At 35.7% G+C, this 17,234-nt stretch overlaps 1 protein-coding gene across 2 annotated transcripts in view; it reads left to right on the top strand.

Annotated features, from left to right (window-relative positions):
- HEPACAM2 (HEPACAM family member 2) overlaps window positions 1-16,849 on the top strand; it is a 30,907-nt gene extending 14,058 nt beyond the window's left edge. Inside the window, exons 4-9 of one of the 2 annotated variants that reach the window (XM_030932463.1) lie at window positions 7,862-7,987; window positions 8,072-8,096; window positions 8,190-8,227; window positions 9,558-9,631; window positions 13,074-13,183; window positions 16,165-16,849. In XM_030932463.1, the coding sequence (XP_030788323.1) occupies window positions 7,862-7,987; window positions 8,072-8,096; window positions 8,190-8,227; window positions 9,558-9,631; window positions 13,074-13,183; window positions 16,165-16,168 (377 nt within the window). In that variant the 3' untranslated portion in view covers window positions 16,169-16,849. The remainder of the gene's footprint in view (window positions 1-7,861; window positions 7,988-8,071; window positions 8,097-8,189; window positions 8,228-9,557; window positions 9,632-13,073; window positions 13,184-16,164) is intronic. The other variant, XM_010353156.2, reaches the window with a different exon arrangement.
- Window positions 16,850-17,234: the final 385 nt, after the last annotated feature.

Here is a 17,234-nt window from a genome sequence, read left to right as displayed (position 1 = left end):
GAAATAGATTAACCTCTTACTTCTTAATAAGGCAAAACATTTGGCTGACCAAAAGGTTTTAGCAATAGAATGTGGAAGCCAAAGGAAAAAGGAGTCAGAGATGACTCCAAGATCACAGATGTGGAAAGAAAATAACAAAGTCAGGAAATAATCAAGTTTTATTAGGGATTTTCAGTGGGGAGAGGAAGGCTAGAGAGAACAATTAGTTGTGTGTTTTTCTGCCTTTCTAAGACTGCAGCAAACAGTGACTTTTACCTCTTTGGACTATGATTCACATCTAATTTGAGATATTAATTGACCTTTTTATATCTTCATGGAAATATCCTAAAGGAAACAGAGACAATAGGCAAGTTCACACTGCTAGTGATAAAATAATATCCTAATTCAAAGCCTTTTTATTTATTTATTTATTTATTTATTTATTTATTTATTTATTTATTTATTTTGAGATGGAGTTTCACTCTGGTTGCTCAGGTCAAAGTGCAGTGGCATGATCTCAGCTCACTGCAGCCTCTGCCTCCTGGGTTCAAGCGATCCTCTTGCCTAAGTCCCCCAAGTAGCTGGGATTAAAAGCACATGCCACCACATCTGGCTAATTTTTGTATTTTTAGAAAAGACGGGATTTCACCATGTTGGCCAGGCTGGTCTCAAACTCCTGGCCTCAGGTGATCCACCCACCTTGGCCTCCCAAAGTGCAGGGATTACACGCATGAGCCACTGTACCCGGCCCAAAGCCCTTGTTTTTAACCACTATAAAAACTGTCTCCTTTGGTATAACTGAGAATGTTGATGAAACCATATGGTCTTTCTAAAAGATAGGTATAGGGTCACACATAGAGTATAGTGTGTACTTTCTCATCACCTATCTAATTTAATGCTATGTATGTAGAGATACTCTGGTTTGTCTACAATGTGTATAATTTCATATTAATGCAAAGTTAGGAAATACATGTAACTGAAAATAATGTCTATGATATGTTTCAAGAAAAGAATAATTATTAAAATAGTTAGCTTTGTGTTTTGAAAAACAATATTTTATTACCTTAATTAAGGACTTCCTTGAATGCAGATGTCCCTACTTTAAAGTTTTAACTGAGCTTAAATTGCTATTTTGACATGCAATGTATAGACAGACAGATAGATAGATAGATAGATTGATTGATAGATGATAGATAGATGATAGAGAATGTTTATGGAAATGCAATCATCTGATCAGAATTCAAATGTTCACATTTAATGAAGGCATTCAGTTGTATAAATAGAATTCCCTAAGGCCATGTGGGCGTAGTTTGAGATTTAGCCATAATGGAAATGTTTTCAATTTGTATGTGGTCCTGAGAAAGTTACCATTTTTTACGTTTATTTATATTCCCCATCTTTTCTTAAAGAAGAGAACAGGAAAAAGACTCAAGGCAGGAAAATGAATTGACTGATTTTTTCTATCTGGAAATTTCTCAAGTCAAGGCCTCTAGGAAATGTATTTTACTTTGGGCCTTTGGAAATGACAATTAAGATGGAACTACAAATCTGACATTCAGACCCTGAGACCTAAGGTGATGTCTCCATGAGCACCCAGCATTGAACAACTTTGTCTGTCAGGTGGGCTTATGATGGAGTGTGGAAATGGCACACTCCTCAACGTGGCACCTTCATCTCCGGAGGGACACGAGTCAGCTACCATAATCAGTGAACAGATTGAATGAGAGAGATCTCAAGACTTCATTTTGATCTAGAAATAGATACACAGACTGGTAGCATATGGCTGTCCTGCACTGAGTGCAGTCTCAAACAGCAGGGTTGCGATACCATGGATACCACACCTCTTGCCCATATTTGCACTTAACATGTTATTCCATTTTATTTGTTTGCCTAAGGAGGAGGCAAATAGCATTTGCACTATGGCTTTGGCACATGAGTCCATCATGTTTAAATAATGGGGAGAATGGCATGCTATGTGCTAAAGAATAGTATAAACTCTGTGAAAGGAGAAAGAAGGAAGCTCCTGCAAGTGTCTAGAACTGCAGAAGCGATCCCTATACATTCTCTATGGCAATAGGCTCAGAATTTCCTGCTGTCTTATTTTCAAGTTCAGGTTCTGGAAGTTCATCTTTGCAAAAACACTTGCCTATGGCTGAGACCACACAACTGTGCCCTTTGATTTCATCCTTGACATATTTGGCACTTTTTGTGTGCGTGAAAGGGAACAAATTTCAAATGCTGGACCTAGTAAATCTTGTGTGTTCCTGGATAGAGGAGCAGTGTTGAGAGCAGAGAGCCAGGATGCTCTAGAGAAGAGGCCTAACAGGAAAGATCATTTCTTCCGAGAAAAGGATTGTCCCTATTCCTCATTCTCCATGGGGAAGACTCTTGGCCTTTGCCCCAGCCGTGGTTTTGGACTGACAGGCACTGGTCATTACAGGAAAGCTCTCTGATGTAAGGCAAACACAGGCCAAGGCAAGAGGCAAGAGGGCAATAAGGAAGGAGCCTAAAGAAATAAGGAAGTAATGGAGAAGGGGAAGAGTGGGATCCTCTGTAGGAGAGAATGTGTGCAAATTAAGTCATTTTACTAAATACATAGCAAAAGGGACAAAAAGTTAAAAACGAAGGAGAAGGGAACATATGTATCTTATCTAGTCTAAGACATGCGATCATTGTATATTAAGCCTTCTGCCCGACTGCAGAATCACAGAAGTGTCTGGCCAAGAGCGGATGCCAGCCAGAGTGAAGCTTCACTATTAAAATGAGAACTGCTTGGAAATAGTAATTATTAGGATATGTTCAACTTTAAGAGGGAAAAAACAGCCGAGACTACTCAAGTGTTTTTGTGCAGTTTTGCTCATGGTAAAGCACATTGCAAAAATTTGAATAGAATAAATTAGCATTGAATTCTTTTTTGAGGAGTCTTCAGGGCTTATAGAATTTTGGTGATGGCAGTCTGGCTATTAAGAAGTGAAAGATTTGAAGCACATGAAGTCTGATGTCAGAAAAAGTTAGAGGAAAAACTGATATATAAGAGCCTACCTACTAATTGGAAAAACCAATCTTTGACCACAGATTAACAGAAAAAGTTGAACTTGAAGTCAGAAAAAAACCTGTCTACTCTCAACTCTAGGACTTACTGACTATGGCAAATATTTTAGCTTCTCTGAGACTCTTTCTTTATCTGTAACTGTAAATGGTGTTATGAATTTTCTTTTGTAAATGGAAAACAAATGTACATTTGATTTTATGTATATATAATATTTAATATATATTTAATTGTGCATTATCTGAAAATTCCCTTAGCTAGTTTTGATTTTATTGTCAGATCTAAAATGATGAAATAGAGAATTCACTTGCTAAAAGTGGTGCCCAAATCATATGATATATGTTAAATCTTGTCACTCTATTATTTGGTATTTTTTATCAATTCTTTCTTTTTTATTATTTCTTATCAATTTTTCTGGGTTTTTTTGCCTTTATCTTATTGACAACCAGAGTGAAGTATGGGTCCTTCTAAATTTATATCTTAGAAATGAAATTGACTAAATTTTGTTGGGCTTCCAAAAGTGCACCTCTAGGATGGTAGAGAATCTGGAATTCTATTATGTAAAGAACAACAAAATGATCTGGGGATGTTGAATCTGAAGAAGAGGATTCTCAGGGGGAGATGTGAGAGTTTCATCAAACAATTAAGATGGCCTCATATACAGAGAGGATTTGATTTTTTGTTGTTGCTTCAAATAGTAGAACTGAGTAGATTTGGGCTTCATTTGGGGGAAGGATTTCTATTTCTTCCATAATGATTAGGCAAGAGTGGTGGAAAGAGCATGGAATTATTGTTAGACCTTGCTAAATTCAAATTTGAGTACTGGAGTCTTAGATTTCCCAACTGTAATATGAAACTAATTATTGTATCGTAGAAGCAGTAAGTGGTAAAACTATTAATTTTGATTAGAATTTTTAATGCCTAAAGTCTAAAAGACAAATAAAAATGTATAACTAGCAAGGAAATAGAGAAGAAAAGATAAATCAAATTCTGATTAATTTAAATTAGGACAAGAAAGAAGAGAGAAAATAAATAAAAAGGTAGGAAATATAGAAAAAAAAATAAGATTGTAGATCTACACTGAAATATATTACTAATCATACTAGGTCTTAGTGCGCTAAATATTCCAACTAAAAAACATGTCAAACTGGATACACACCTTATGTATGAAGATACTGAAAGGTTGAAATTAAGTAAATGAACAGATAAATCACACAAAAAAGAAAGCCAGCGTAGCTATATAGCAGGTCTTCTAATAATGTTATTTCATTTCAACATCATTTCCTTATAATATTGATGAGAAAAAGTATCAATTCCCACTGGGGCCACTGTGTGTGTGCAGTTTGCACATTCTTGCCATACCTACACGGGTTTTCTCCAGGTATTCCAGCTTCCTCCCACATCCCAAAGATGTGCACATTCAATGAACTGTCATATCTACATGGTCACTGTCTGAGTTAGTGTGGGTATGTGTGTGAGTGTGCCCTGAAATGGAATGGTACCCTGTCTGGGGCTGGTTCCGGCCCTGTGCCCTGGGTTTCCGGGATAGGCTTCTAGCCACCTGCAAGCCTGAACTAGAATAAGCAGGTTGGAGAATGAATGAATGAATATGAATGATTGTCAAATAAAAATTTATAAAGTCTAGGATAATCATATAAATACATGACAATAAATGATGTGATATGAAAGTGCTCCACAAGACTACCAGATTTGTGATGTTAGTTTTTGAACTGCATGATGCTAGGAGGTGCTTTTTACAATTTTCACTTTGTAAACATTTATTCCTTGATTTAACCCATTACCACTACCACTGCCATCATTCACGGATTCACCAAAAATGGAGTAAATAATGATCTGACTTGTTTTTATTAATCTTTATTAAATGTATGTATAGCTCACATTTATTTCAGTGTTTGATATTAGAAATGTTTGGGATCTTTATGTAGACCTCTGATATTTTTCTGACCAGAAATATGTTGTAGAGACTTAGCTCTTATTTATATCAATTAGCCAATGGTAAAATTGGTTTCATTATATGTTGTTTTGCTCAGTCACAGTTTCCAAGAATCAGCTGATGTTAAGTGAGGACTTATTGTACTGGTATAAGATAAAGTATATAAAAATTAGATGAATTAGATAAATTCTTTAAGACAAGAAGCATTAGGAAGTATACCTAATAAATAGCAAAAATTGACCAAAAAAATCACAAAGTGGGAGATTTTAACATATTTATTTCAGTAACTAATGAAACAGACAAACACTTAGTAGGAATAGAGAAAACCTGCCTCACCTAGTTGAAATAATATAAATACTACATGCAACAACTGCAGAATACACCCTCTTCATATGACTATTTGTATAGTCATTTAAAAAAATCAACAAACTTCAAAAGATTGCCCTCTAACAAGAATGAAATTAAACTAAAAATTGATAATAGAAACAACACTAGAAAATTCTCAAACTTAAGAAAATTAAGCAACAGACTTCTAAATAACCCATAGGTCAAATAAGAAATTGCAGTGAAAATTAAAAAACATTTTGGACTTAATGATAATGAAATTACTATGTTTTAAAACTCAGAAAAATGTTGCTCTATAATTACATTCCCTACACTTCAGGAAATGAGGGGAAAATAATGGAAATTAAAGTGAAAAGTGTATTGTGTGTGTTTATATGTTGTGTTAAAATAACATATATATGTGCAATTTTTTTGAAGACTTTGTTACTAGCATGCCACGGATATAGGGTCCTATTTACATAACTTTATGTAAACTTCTCTGGCTCCTCCAAGTCATAGAGTATCAGAGCAAGAAGAGAACTTAAATGCCAGTCACTCTTGCCTCCTCATTATACTAATGTGAAAATCAAAACCCTGAGAGTCAAGGGGCTCACCCAAAGTTACATAGCTCTTTAGAGAGAACAATCCCACCAGAGAATAATATCAGAAAAAACTAAGATCTCACAAAGAGACTACCCAAGTGCAAAGTGGTTCCAATCTAAAGGTCAACCTAACAGTGGAAGAATATAAATTATTCTACAACTTAATATGAGGCAAAAGTAATCTAATAAGCTTCATGATGTCCTAGTCTCTATCTAGGATCAATAAATTGTTATTCTAGTTCATTTGAAGCTGCCTTTCATTTATTTCTCCTGCTAAGGTTTGAAACAGTTTAATTTAAAATCTGTTTAAAGGCAATAAGTAGGACACAGCTATTATAATCCCATAGAAGAACATTTTAAGAATGCAATTCTCTGAATGCATGTCAGAAATTTATAAACTCCCCATCAGAAATTGTGAAGATTTTTGATAATGAAAAACAACCTTGTCAAACTCTTTAGGACTTAAGGGGAATATGGGAATGGTGTTGTATGGGGAAATTAGAAGAGATAACCGATTTCCATGATGTGTTTACTAGATTTTTGCACATATGATCTACACTACATTATTAAAAGATTCCTGTAAAATTAAGAAATGAAAGTATTCTAGGTGGAAAAGCCAAGAAAATTAATGTAGGTTTATACTGAGAGAAAGAAAAGATTAAGGCTTTCCCCCTTATTTTGGCTGTTGGAGATCTCAGCAGAGATTTTATGGTGAAAGATGACACAGTGCAGGCTGGATATTTATTGCAGAGCTGTGTAGCCACCATGGTCTTCACCACACCCAGATTTTCCAGGCTGTTCTCCACTGCTGAACAGAAATGGCATCACATGACTTTCACTCCCATATTAATCCAGACAGAGACAGGCAACTGCCATGATTTATTTCCACACCCATATCTGATTCACATGCTAATATGGAAGACATCTGTTACTTTCATTTGTTGGAGGTTAAAACTACTTCTTATTATATAGATTATATATAGATAGATAGATTAACTAAACATATTATAGCCTGAAGCTGGTGTTAACATAGCCACAGTTAATAAGTTGTGTTGAAATTATATTAAAGGGAGGCATCATTTAGTGTTAAGAGTCTGGGGTAACTTCTGAACTCTACCACTTATAACCCAATTGACTTTGGGCAAGACTCAGCTTCCTCATCTATTGGAAGGGATGATAAAATAATCTCTCTTTTATAGGATTGTTGTAAAGATTCAGTGAGTTAATATGTATCATCCACCCTTAGAACAGAGCCTGACATATTGTAAGCACCCAGCAGATGCTATCAGCACCATATTTTATATAGTGATATTAATAAAGGGAATGACTTATGAAACAAAGTGAATTCTAGTCAAAAGGTGGGACTTTAAATATTTTTTTAAAAATCACACATACATCCTATTTTAAGAATTGATGTTTCTTTTTTTCTTTTTAATTTTTTTCATCATTTATGGTAAGAGACATTTCTTTATTGGCCAAAAATTACTGAAGTGTGTTTGAAATGAACACCTCCCCTCTCGCACCTTTATTCACATGCCATCTCCCTAGAAAATTCACATACTTGAATTATGCTAAAAAAGCAAAATGGAAGGAAAATGAGAGAACAACTTAGCATTTAGGGATGTAGAGATGATGAGATGAAACAGATCTAAGTTAAGGTGGCAAACATAACTGAGAAGTACGACATGAGATATTTGCTACATCTAATACAACACAATCAGTTTTAACTTGGGCAGTGCACCACATTTCCAATCACAGGTATCCCTAAGGAGTTTAGTGTGTGTTGTAAAATAAGTGCCTTCCTTCCATTTGGTCTCTCTCTCTCTCTGTGTCTCTAATATACATGTTTATATGGTTTTCTTCAATAGTGTCTCATTTAAAATAGGCATTTAAAAAGTCAAGTTATATACTGTAGCAATTTATTGCTAAAAATATATTTATCTTTTTTTTTAGGACTGGAGAAGCTTGCACAAAAAGGAAAATCATTGTCACCTTTAGCAAGTATAACTGGAATATCACTATTTTTGATTATATCCATGTGTCTTCTCTTCCTATGGAAAAAATATCAACCCTACAAAGGTAGGTTAAAATTACAAAAAAAAATTGAAGCTGTATATGTGTACTAAAAATAACCTTACCATTTTTCTTCTCTCTTGATTTTAGTTATAAAACAGAAACTAGAAGGCAGGTAATGCATCTGTTTCTATGAAAATAGTTCTTTCCTCAGATGCTTTTTCCTCAATTATTATCCCTGACAAAAATACCTATTTTGTCTTTTCAGGCCAGAAACAGAATACAGGAAAGCTCAAACATTTTCAGGTAATGGCCAGGCTGAAAAGGGCTATTATCAGTTTTAATGTATGTTAATTAGTTGTGTTAATATTATATATTATTAATGTAATATAATTAATATGAGCTAAAATTAACATAACAGTCTCTTACCTTTGAGTTAGTGCCTTCACTTTACAAACTGCTGTCTTCTGTTTTGGTTTTATATAAGTCACACAAGTCTGTATTATCAGCCTGGAAGGCACTCTTAACTCCATTTTACAGTCAAGAGAACTACTCATCAAAGGGATTAAGTCACTTGCCCACAGTCAGTAGGATCAGTGAAATTAGTTCTGCTAATTCATTGATTCTATTATCATTATTTTGAAAATGCCAAAGCGTTCTATCACTTTGTTCATTCCTAAGGTAGGTTTCATGCTGGCAGCTCCATCCCAAAGAGAAGAGGAAAAGGTTTGGCAGGGGCCAGGGTTGCTTCTTTGTCCCCATTGTAACCCTCATTACCATCAATATTGACTGTACTGAGTTATTATAAGTTAACAATGGAGTTTTTGCTCAGGCCACAGAGTCACAGGGAGCCAAGTTGCAGTTTTATATGTGCCACTTTCCCCTCATGTCACCTTAGGAAAATTATTTTTCTTGACCACAACTTCCTCTTCTAAATAATAGGGATTAAAAACTTCCCCCTTAAGGTTGCTATGAGAATTAAATAAAATGAGGTGGAGTGCCTGATATGATGCCTGGATGTGTAATAAATGTGGGCCTTCTTCCTCTTTTCTAGCCCTTCCTGACTTATAAATGACAGAATGTCAGAGCTGGCAAGGGCCCCAGAGGCTATCTCATTCCTCCTAACCACCTCTACCCCATCATTCTGTAGACAATAGTTTATGTGGATTGATATTGTAATGTATTTTACCTTTTATGTATGGGAAGCTTCAGTTAGTTATTTGCTCTGTTTAGTTCTGATGGTCTCTGTTAGGTCTAACGGGGTGCAGTAGATATATGGGTGGATCAAGAGCTGCTGTGACCTTCAGGCTAAAGCCTTGGTGACCATGAGTCTCTGGTAACTGAGAGTTACAAAGGCCAAGCTTGCCCACCTGTGTGTATTTAAAGATACAACAGGCTATTCTCACATCTGGCCTTAAGAATAATTGTTCCAATTCAGTTTCGATTCTCAGCTTCATAAAGAGTGATTTCCAACACTGCTTAATGGCAATACGACTATAGGGATTAGGAAATGTTAAATTCATTTTGTACCTATACCATTTAAAGCAGACAATAAAGATAAGTTTTACAAAGTTTTAAAAAAACAACAGCAAATCAAGGCATTTGGTTTGTAAGTAGTATTTGTTTTACATTTCAGGCCATGAAGATGCTCTGGATGACTTCGGAATATATGAATTTGTTGCTTTTCCAGATACTTCTGGTGTTTCCAGGGTTGGTTTTCCTAGTGGCTGATTAACCAAGAAGTAGAATTCTGCTTCACCAGAGGTGTAAGCAGCATTCGTTTAAGCACTGGGCAGTGTGATCAAATGGCTGCGTTACCCATTACTGCATTAAGCAGTGTTGACTTACTCCATAATGAATGGCATTGCCAGATTTGGGGAGCTAAAGCATCTTACTTCACCTTTATAAGTAAAGCTAACACAAATAAGGAAGTTATGCTAATTCATAAATAGTCTTTACCTGGTAATCTCAGTGAAGAGAGAACTAACTAGGTTGAAAGTCAGGAGAACTGAATAAATAGACTGGGCACGGTGGCTCACATCTGCAATCCTAGGGCTTTGGGAGGCTGAGATGGAAGGATCGCTTGAGCCCAGGAGTTTGACATCAGCCTGGGCAGAGACCCCATCCCAACAAATATTTTAAAATTAGCCAAGCATGGTTGCGCATGCCTCTCGTCCCAGCTTCTCGGGAGACCAAAGCAGGAGGATCACTGAGCCCAGGAGTTCAAGGCTACAGTGAGCTGTGATCACACTACCGCACTCCAGCCTGGGCAACAGAGTGAGACCCTGTCTCAAATAAATAAATACTGAATAAACAGAGGATCAGGAGACCCTGATTTAAGTCATTCTGCATCACTTGGGTGACTGCAACCCATCACTTTACTGAACTCTCTCTGTTCCTCAGTTTTCCCTTTATTGCCCCCTCATATCTTTTGACAACTTTGAAAGACAATTGATCACACTCTTAAAGATAACTCATGCTTCAGAAGGAAGTTACCATATAGGCCCAAAGTATGCAAGTATACATCTTTATTATTGCCCTAAAGGTGCATGATGGCAAGGGAGCTTTCTTATAGTTGAAGTCATTTCAGTCTGGGAAAAAAAAAAAAAAAAAAAAAAAAAGGTTTTTAAAGCAATCAGTTTTGCTTAAGACATGCAGAATGTTTCTCTGAGCAAATCAGACTATTAACACTTTTACAGATTTGTATAGAACCAAGTTTTCCTCTGCTTCCTTATTCTGCTATGAGAGTCCATTTAAGGAAGGGCATCATAAAAACAGATTACTTGCTTCCAGTCATTCTCATTTCCATTTGTTAAAAGGACTATTTGCCACTAGGGAATGGTGACTTCTCTTGTTCAGAGGATTCTGTCAATGTATAAGGTTCATCCAGTAAGCCTCCTGACCACAGACTTTATTTGAGAAATGTCATGTGAGTAATGGAGAGGGACTGATTGGATTTCATCCTCCCTAAGGGTGAGTCGGTAACAGTCACAGATGAAGGGAAGAACTGCCCTGCAAAGGCTTTGCAATACCCTATTCAATCTCAGGCAGGATTGGCTTACCTTCACTTCCACAACCGAAAGACAAAAACAAATATTTGACGGATCAGTTATTTCAAACAGCTTCTCACGATGGCAGAAAGCACCACTCTGAGGTGTGGCTTCGAATTGGAGAGCAGGAAACTGAACAGCTAAAGTTTATAATTGAATTTTTGAATAAGGAGTTTCAGTTTTTATATGTAAAATAATACACGCTTTTTATTCCTAGGAATTCACTGGAAAGGAGTGAGATTTATATAAGAAATTTTAAATCTTACCATGTGATTAATCACTACTCAATTTTGGAGTTTTACTGGGAGAACCTCAATTGGCTCAAAATATTACAGCCCTGAAGAACTTGAGGCAGAGAAATAGGGGCTTTAATTACATAGTGGAAGCCCGGCTTATTTCTGTCGGAAACAGAATAACTTGATTTGAAGCCATGCCCATCTTCAAAGCTGAAAGCTCCTGAGGAATCTGCTGAGGTTCTTAATTGGCCATCACAGGTGCTTTGGGGAAGAAGTGAGAAATCAAGACCAACAACCAAAGGATGAGGATGAGGACGGGGACATGAGGAGGAGACTCTGCATGAGAAGCCAGAATGGCAGCTGTGTGGGAAGATTAGCAGCCAAATGCAATGGCCTTTAGAGGAAAAGGAAAGTGATAATAGAACCAAGATCTCAAAACTGAAGTTGAGAAGCGAAATAAATTATTAAGTTCTTGAGTTTTTTAAAATCAAAATAAGCTAGGGGCCACGGTGTGTACCTGTAGTCCCGGCTGTTCAGGAAGCTGAGATAGGAGGATCAGTTGAACCCAGGAGTTCAAGACCAACCTGAGTAACATAGCGAGACCCTGACTCAAAAAAAGATAATCAAAATAATCTCTTGGCATATTGTGTGGTATGTACACAAATGGATTACTTCTGTCTCTACCCATTGTACATTTCACTGTCCATTTAGCACCTCTTTCAGGAGTTAGACAGAAAACAACTGCATTAAGTGAGCAAGTTTATTATTTAACAGTTCTAATATTAGGTTAGGTGAGTAAGTTGGTGATCATCAATAGATTGCTTTTACCATAGCCCCTGAATACCTTCATACAAAAAATATCAAGAGCTGATCTCAAGGATAGGTTGTAAACCAAACTTTCCTTGACACAAAAATGACAGGGCAAATCACATATACTAAGGCTTCATGTGAGAGCTATAGCAAGTGGAATGGAAATTAGTAGCTTCTAGAAAAACAAAAAGCTAAGATGTTCTGCTAAAACCTAGCAGGTCAAATTAACATGAGATAGGGAACTCTTCAGAGTTATCAAGACCAAAGAGCCCTCGAGGTGGAGCTGTATAAATATGAAAGACTGAAAGTGGACAGAAGTAGGATTAAAATAGGAAGCATTTGGGATGGGGAGGAAAATTAGACTTTGGCTAAATAATTGGGAGGGAGTGTTTACAAGAAAAAGGAAGTTATGAAATATAAGGAATGGGAATTAATAAAACACAAATACCACTTTCAATAAAAATATCTGTTGGTTTTTACCAGCCATAAATACACTATTCTTTCCACATTCACCCAAGCATTTAGTTTTTACAGTCCATTACTACATTTAAACCAAAATATTTTCCTTTGAGTGTTCCACATTCCTTGGTACTGTCTTTACGTATTTGCAATAGGATGAGGGATTTGGGCTGTATATTGTTCTTGCTTTTAAGCCACCCTTGTGCACATAATTGGCAAATAGTGTCAAAAGGGTAACTGAGGTATAGAAAAGATAATAATATGTGCTATCTAAGATGTTCTGACATCTTCTTTTGCTATTTTTTTCTTTCTATAATATTTCCTTTCCAGCACTGCCACCTTTCTTCTTAAATGAAGAAAAAAGCCATAGCTTTGTCAAGCTATCCTTCTTCTGACCTTATAGCTATGCTGCTGCACAAACTGCTGTAGGGTAAGTGCAGTAAAGTGTAGCAAGGAGGATGTCAGCCTTCTAGGGAAGATAAATAGTTCTAATTCTCTAATCATCACTACTGCCAGTTGTTTTCAACTATGCAGCATAGTGGAAAAACTATTTACTAGTATTGAGATACTCTATTTTTAATGTGCCACATTTTCTAGATCCCAAGCAGATCTGTTCCAGTCTCTGATGGTGTATCGGGACAAGATTTGCACAGTACAATATATGAAGTTATTCAGCACATCCCTGCCCAGCAGCAAGACCAGCCAGAGTAAGTATGAATCTGCATTTGATGGTGCTATGGAGAGGCTAAGCATTTAGCTTTTGCTTTCCCCAGAATTGATTAAAAGGCACAGAAGAAAAATACCAAAACAAGAAATTACAGCTTCTGTACATTTGAGCACACTTCCCCACCTGAACATAATTTTGAGAAACAAAACAGGCAAGCACACAAATATCTTCTAGGGTCATGCACTCGGGCCAGTGGACTAGATACAAAACTCTAGAATCAACTTCCTCTTGTGTACATTTCTTTCTCACAATATTTCCCCAAGGAATCCACATCTGGGTATGAAAGGAATGTTCATGCCAATTCTGTAGCCATTTTAATGATTACTTAATGATTTTCCAGTGGCTATGGTAGTTTTAGAGCCATGATGATTTGTCACTAAAAATAGGACCAGTAAAATAAAAGCTTACAGAGGATCCACAGCACAGTGAGCACCAATGCCCATCCTCCTATTCAAAGTAGCCTATTCCCAAGTGAGTGGAACCCCCTTGAGGACTGGCCTCTCACCCATAGAGGACAAAACCTGTACTGAGGACAAAGCTAGGAACCTATTTATCCAGTTAAGCTCAAGGTTGTCACTAAGAAGTCTCCCTTTCCTCCCTGCCATGGAGAAATAAAGCCTACAATCTTTTGAAATAATAAGACGAATTTCTCTTTTTTGTGGGCTGTAGCGGCCTGCAGGCATAACTGCCACAGATCATCTTCCATCATTTCTTTGTCATTTATTGACTTTGAAAAGAACATCAATAACCACATACAGAAACTTCCCCTCTGGCAAAAGAAACAGTTCCAGCAAAGTAATTCATGCACACTTCTGGGTAAATACCAAAAATAACAGCTAGGAGTGAACAAATCCATGGGAAATTATCTTATGGGGAGGAAACCTAGTCCTGGGGGAACTGTGCATCATTTAAGGTCTAAATAAGTGACAACATACTTCAGAGAACCTCATCAGAGAAAATTTACCTAGAGTCACATGAAAAAGGAACAGACTCTGATGGAGCTAGAAACTTCTAGTTTGAAAAAAAAATGTTGTAAAGCATTGCATTATCAATCTAGTAGAACACAAGAGTAGGATATTATTACATGATATTTTAAGAATAAAAACACTCTAAAATGATACCTAATTCTCTTTACCATCTATAATAGAAAACTAGGGGAAGTTTGTTTGCTGTTAAATATAAGGCATTGAAATAATTTTGAGATTATGTCTCCTTTCTAAGATTTAATCTAATTAAAATTTGTATCCTATTTAAATTCATTTGTTTTTCTATATATCCTTTCTTCTAACTATCAATTTTTCACTTTAGAATGTAAACAAACCAAATGACAACTTGGGGTTTATCTTTTAAGGTTCTCAAGAACGAAATAAATTTGAAGTCAAAATTGTGAATATGGCAGCTACAATTTCAGAACACAAAATAAAGTGATTGGGTTGTTTTCCATGTCAAAAAACTGGTTCTCAAAAAAAGAACACCCTTTGAAACGAGATGACTTTTAGACACTAGCAAAATCTTTTGACTTTCTTAAGAACATAAAAGTTTATTTCATAAATAAGATTTGAGAATTGAAAACAAAGCAGAAATGTTCTTTTTCAGGCATTCAAAACTGCTATTCAAAAGGTATTCAAAACTGCTATTAGGACATGCTCCTCCAAAAGGCAGTCACCCTCAAGACCCCAGTTCATGCTGCCAGCCCAATCTGAGTGACATCTCCACCTCCCACAGACTCTCTCGTCTCACCTTCTTGTCTTCTCAATCTTTTTTTGTGTTTGTTAGTTTATCTGCGTACGTCTTTGTCTTCCAGTGGCTCTCTCTTCCTTTACCTTCATCCTTTGAATCCCTCCTTTTCTGAGTCTACCCTTCTCTTTTCTTCTCTTTTTCCATAACTGTCTCCCTTATCCGTAATATCCTTCTTAAAATTTTCCTCCTCTGTCTTCTAACATTATCTAAATGGGGAGCCAATATTTTTTAAACTGTTATTTTATTTGAATTCAGATTCATGTTACTTACTCTAATTTTTTAAATAAATAAACGAAATGCCTCCTTTTTCCTTATCAGAAACTAGTTTGTACTTATTTTACTTATAATCAATTCACAAACATTTCCAGGACGTTTACTATGTGCTAGAGCAAGACATTAAATAAGACTCAATTTTTTAAAGATTTCATAGTTTAGTGGGCTGCTGCTTAATTATTTTAACTAAAGATGAGTGATTCTTAGTAAAATAAATAATTCTCAGTAGTATAAATGCCACCTATAGATGCAGAGAGCATTTTTCTTTCCTGATTACCTATGGTTTTATTCTCCTCTAGGTCCAATTAAATTCAAAGATCAGCTTCATGAGTAATGCATTATTATAGGTGGTTGGTGAAACTCTCCCATCTCTTATTCCCAATGTGAATGTGCCAGCTCTGGGGAAAGAATCTTAACTTCACTGCTTTCTTTTATTTGGCAGTCACTTCTGAGCAGGAAAGACAGCCAAACAATTTTATTCTTTGGCTCTTAGACTGTTCTAACAGTGTTATTTTCTTTACTTCATGTGTCTATTACCTAATTGGACTGCTGTTTAACAAATTGGTAAACTGGTTTGTGTTCATATTCTAGTACTCAGCCCAATTATTTATTTATTGAACTTATGGCTGGATGTATTTCAATATTGTCTATTGACCTCATTAAATGCTCTTGGTAGGGTTTATATTGAACCCAAGACCGATGTTAGTATATTGAAAACAGGACATTCAAGTTAAGTAAACCTTTAGTTTCAAAAGTAAATTACCTACAAAATTTAATAATTGCTTACTCTTATATTTATTTGTTGATAAATGTAAGTTTCTTGAGCTAGCTCAAAATATTGATCTAATTTGTAGCCCTGGAAAGGAATAAAAGAATTTAAGGTTCTTTTACCTGCAGACCTGAAAAATCTATAGAACTGTTTACATGTTTTGTATATCTCTTCACTAGGTGAACTCTCATGGGCTAAACAGCACATTAGAGTGAAATTCTGAAGAAATATTTTAAGGAAAAACAGTGGAAAAGTATATTAATCTGGAATCAGTGAAGAAACCAAGACCAACACATCTTACTCATTACTCCTTTACATGCAGAATAGAGGCATTTATGCAAATTGAACTGCAGGTTTTTCAGCATATACACAATGTCTTGTGCAACAGAAAAACATGTTGGGGAAATATTCCTCAGTGGGCAGTCTTTCTCATGCTGATGAGGAGAATGAAAATGACAGGGGTTTCCTCTTTCATTTGGTACGAAATATCTCTGCAAAGCTCAATTAGTTCCACTCTATACTTCCACTGTCATCAACACTGAGACTATCCTGTCTCACCTACAAATGTGGAAACTTTACATTGTTAGATTTTTCAGCAGACTTTGTTTTATTAAATTTTTATTAGTGTTAGGAATCCTAAATATATGTTTCAATTTTATTTCTAAATTTCTATCTTGTTATTTGTACAACAAAGTAATAAGGATGGTTGTCACAAAAACAAAACTATGCTTTCTCTTTTTTTTCAATCACCAGTAGTATTTTTGAGAAGATTTGTAAACACTTAAGGAAATGACTATTAAAGTCTTATTTTTATTTTTTTCACGGAAAGATGCATTCAAATAAATTATTCTGTTTTTGCTTTTATGTGGTCTTAATTCTTTGTCTTATAGAGTAAAAATATTACACAAAAATCGAATTGTAAACATTGCTTTTTTAAATCCTTACTTCCCAATGTGCAATCAAGTCTAGATCATAGGGAATTATAAAAATAAACATCTTGCTCTCTAATGGCCTATTATTTTAAATAGAAGAAAGGAAGTCTTAAAAATAGAATTTGTTTTTTAAAAGTTTTAAGCAAGCCACTGTGGGTACATTGCCCCTCCTGCATTTTCATAGAAGCACATGATGAAAAGAAAATTAAGACTTTAGTCCCACGACTCCTTTCTGGTCCTCTCTCTCTACTACCCTTATATACTGTTCTGTTGGAAAAGTCCATCAGTTCTACCACAACTATTTTCTACATTTAGTA

Source organism: Rhinopithecus roxellana, chromosome 6 (assembly GCF_007565055.1).
Source record: "Rhinopithecus roxellana isolate Shanxi Qingling chromosome 6, ASM756505v1, whole genome shotgun sequence".
Lineage (NCBI taxonomy): Eukaryota > Metazoa > Chordata > Mammalia > Primates > Cercopithecidae > Rhinopithecus > Rhinopithecus roxellana.
The sequence above is the reverse complement of the archived record's forward strand: the minus strand, read 5'-3'. Positions and strand labels throughout refer to the sequence as shown.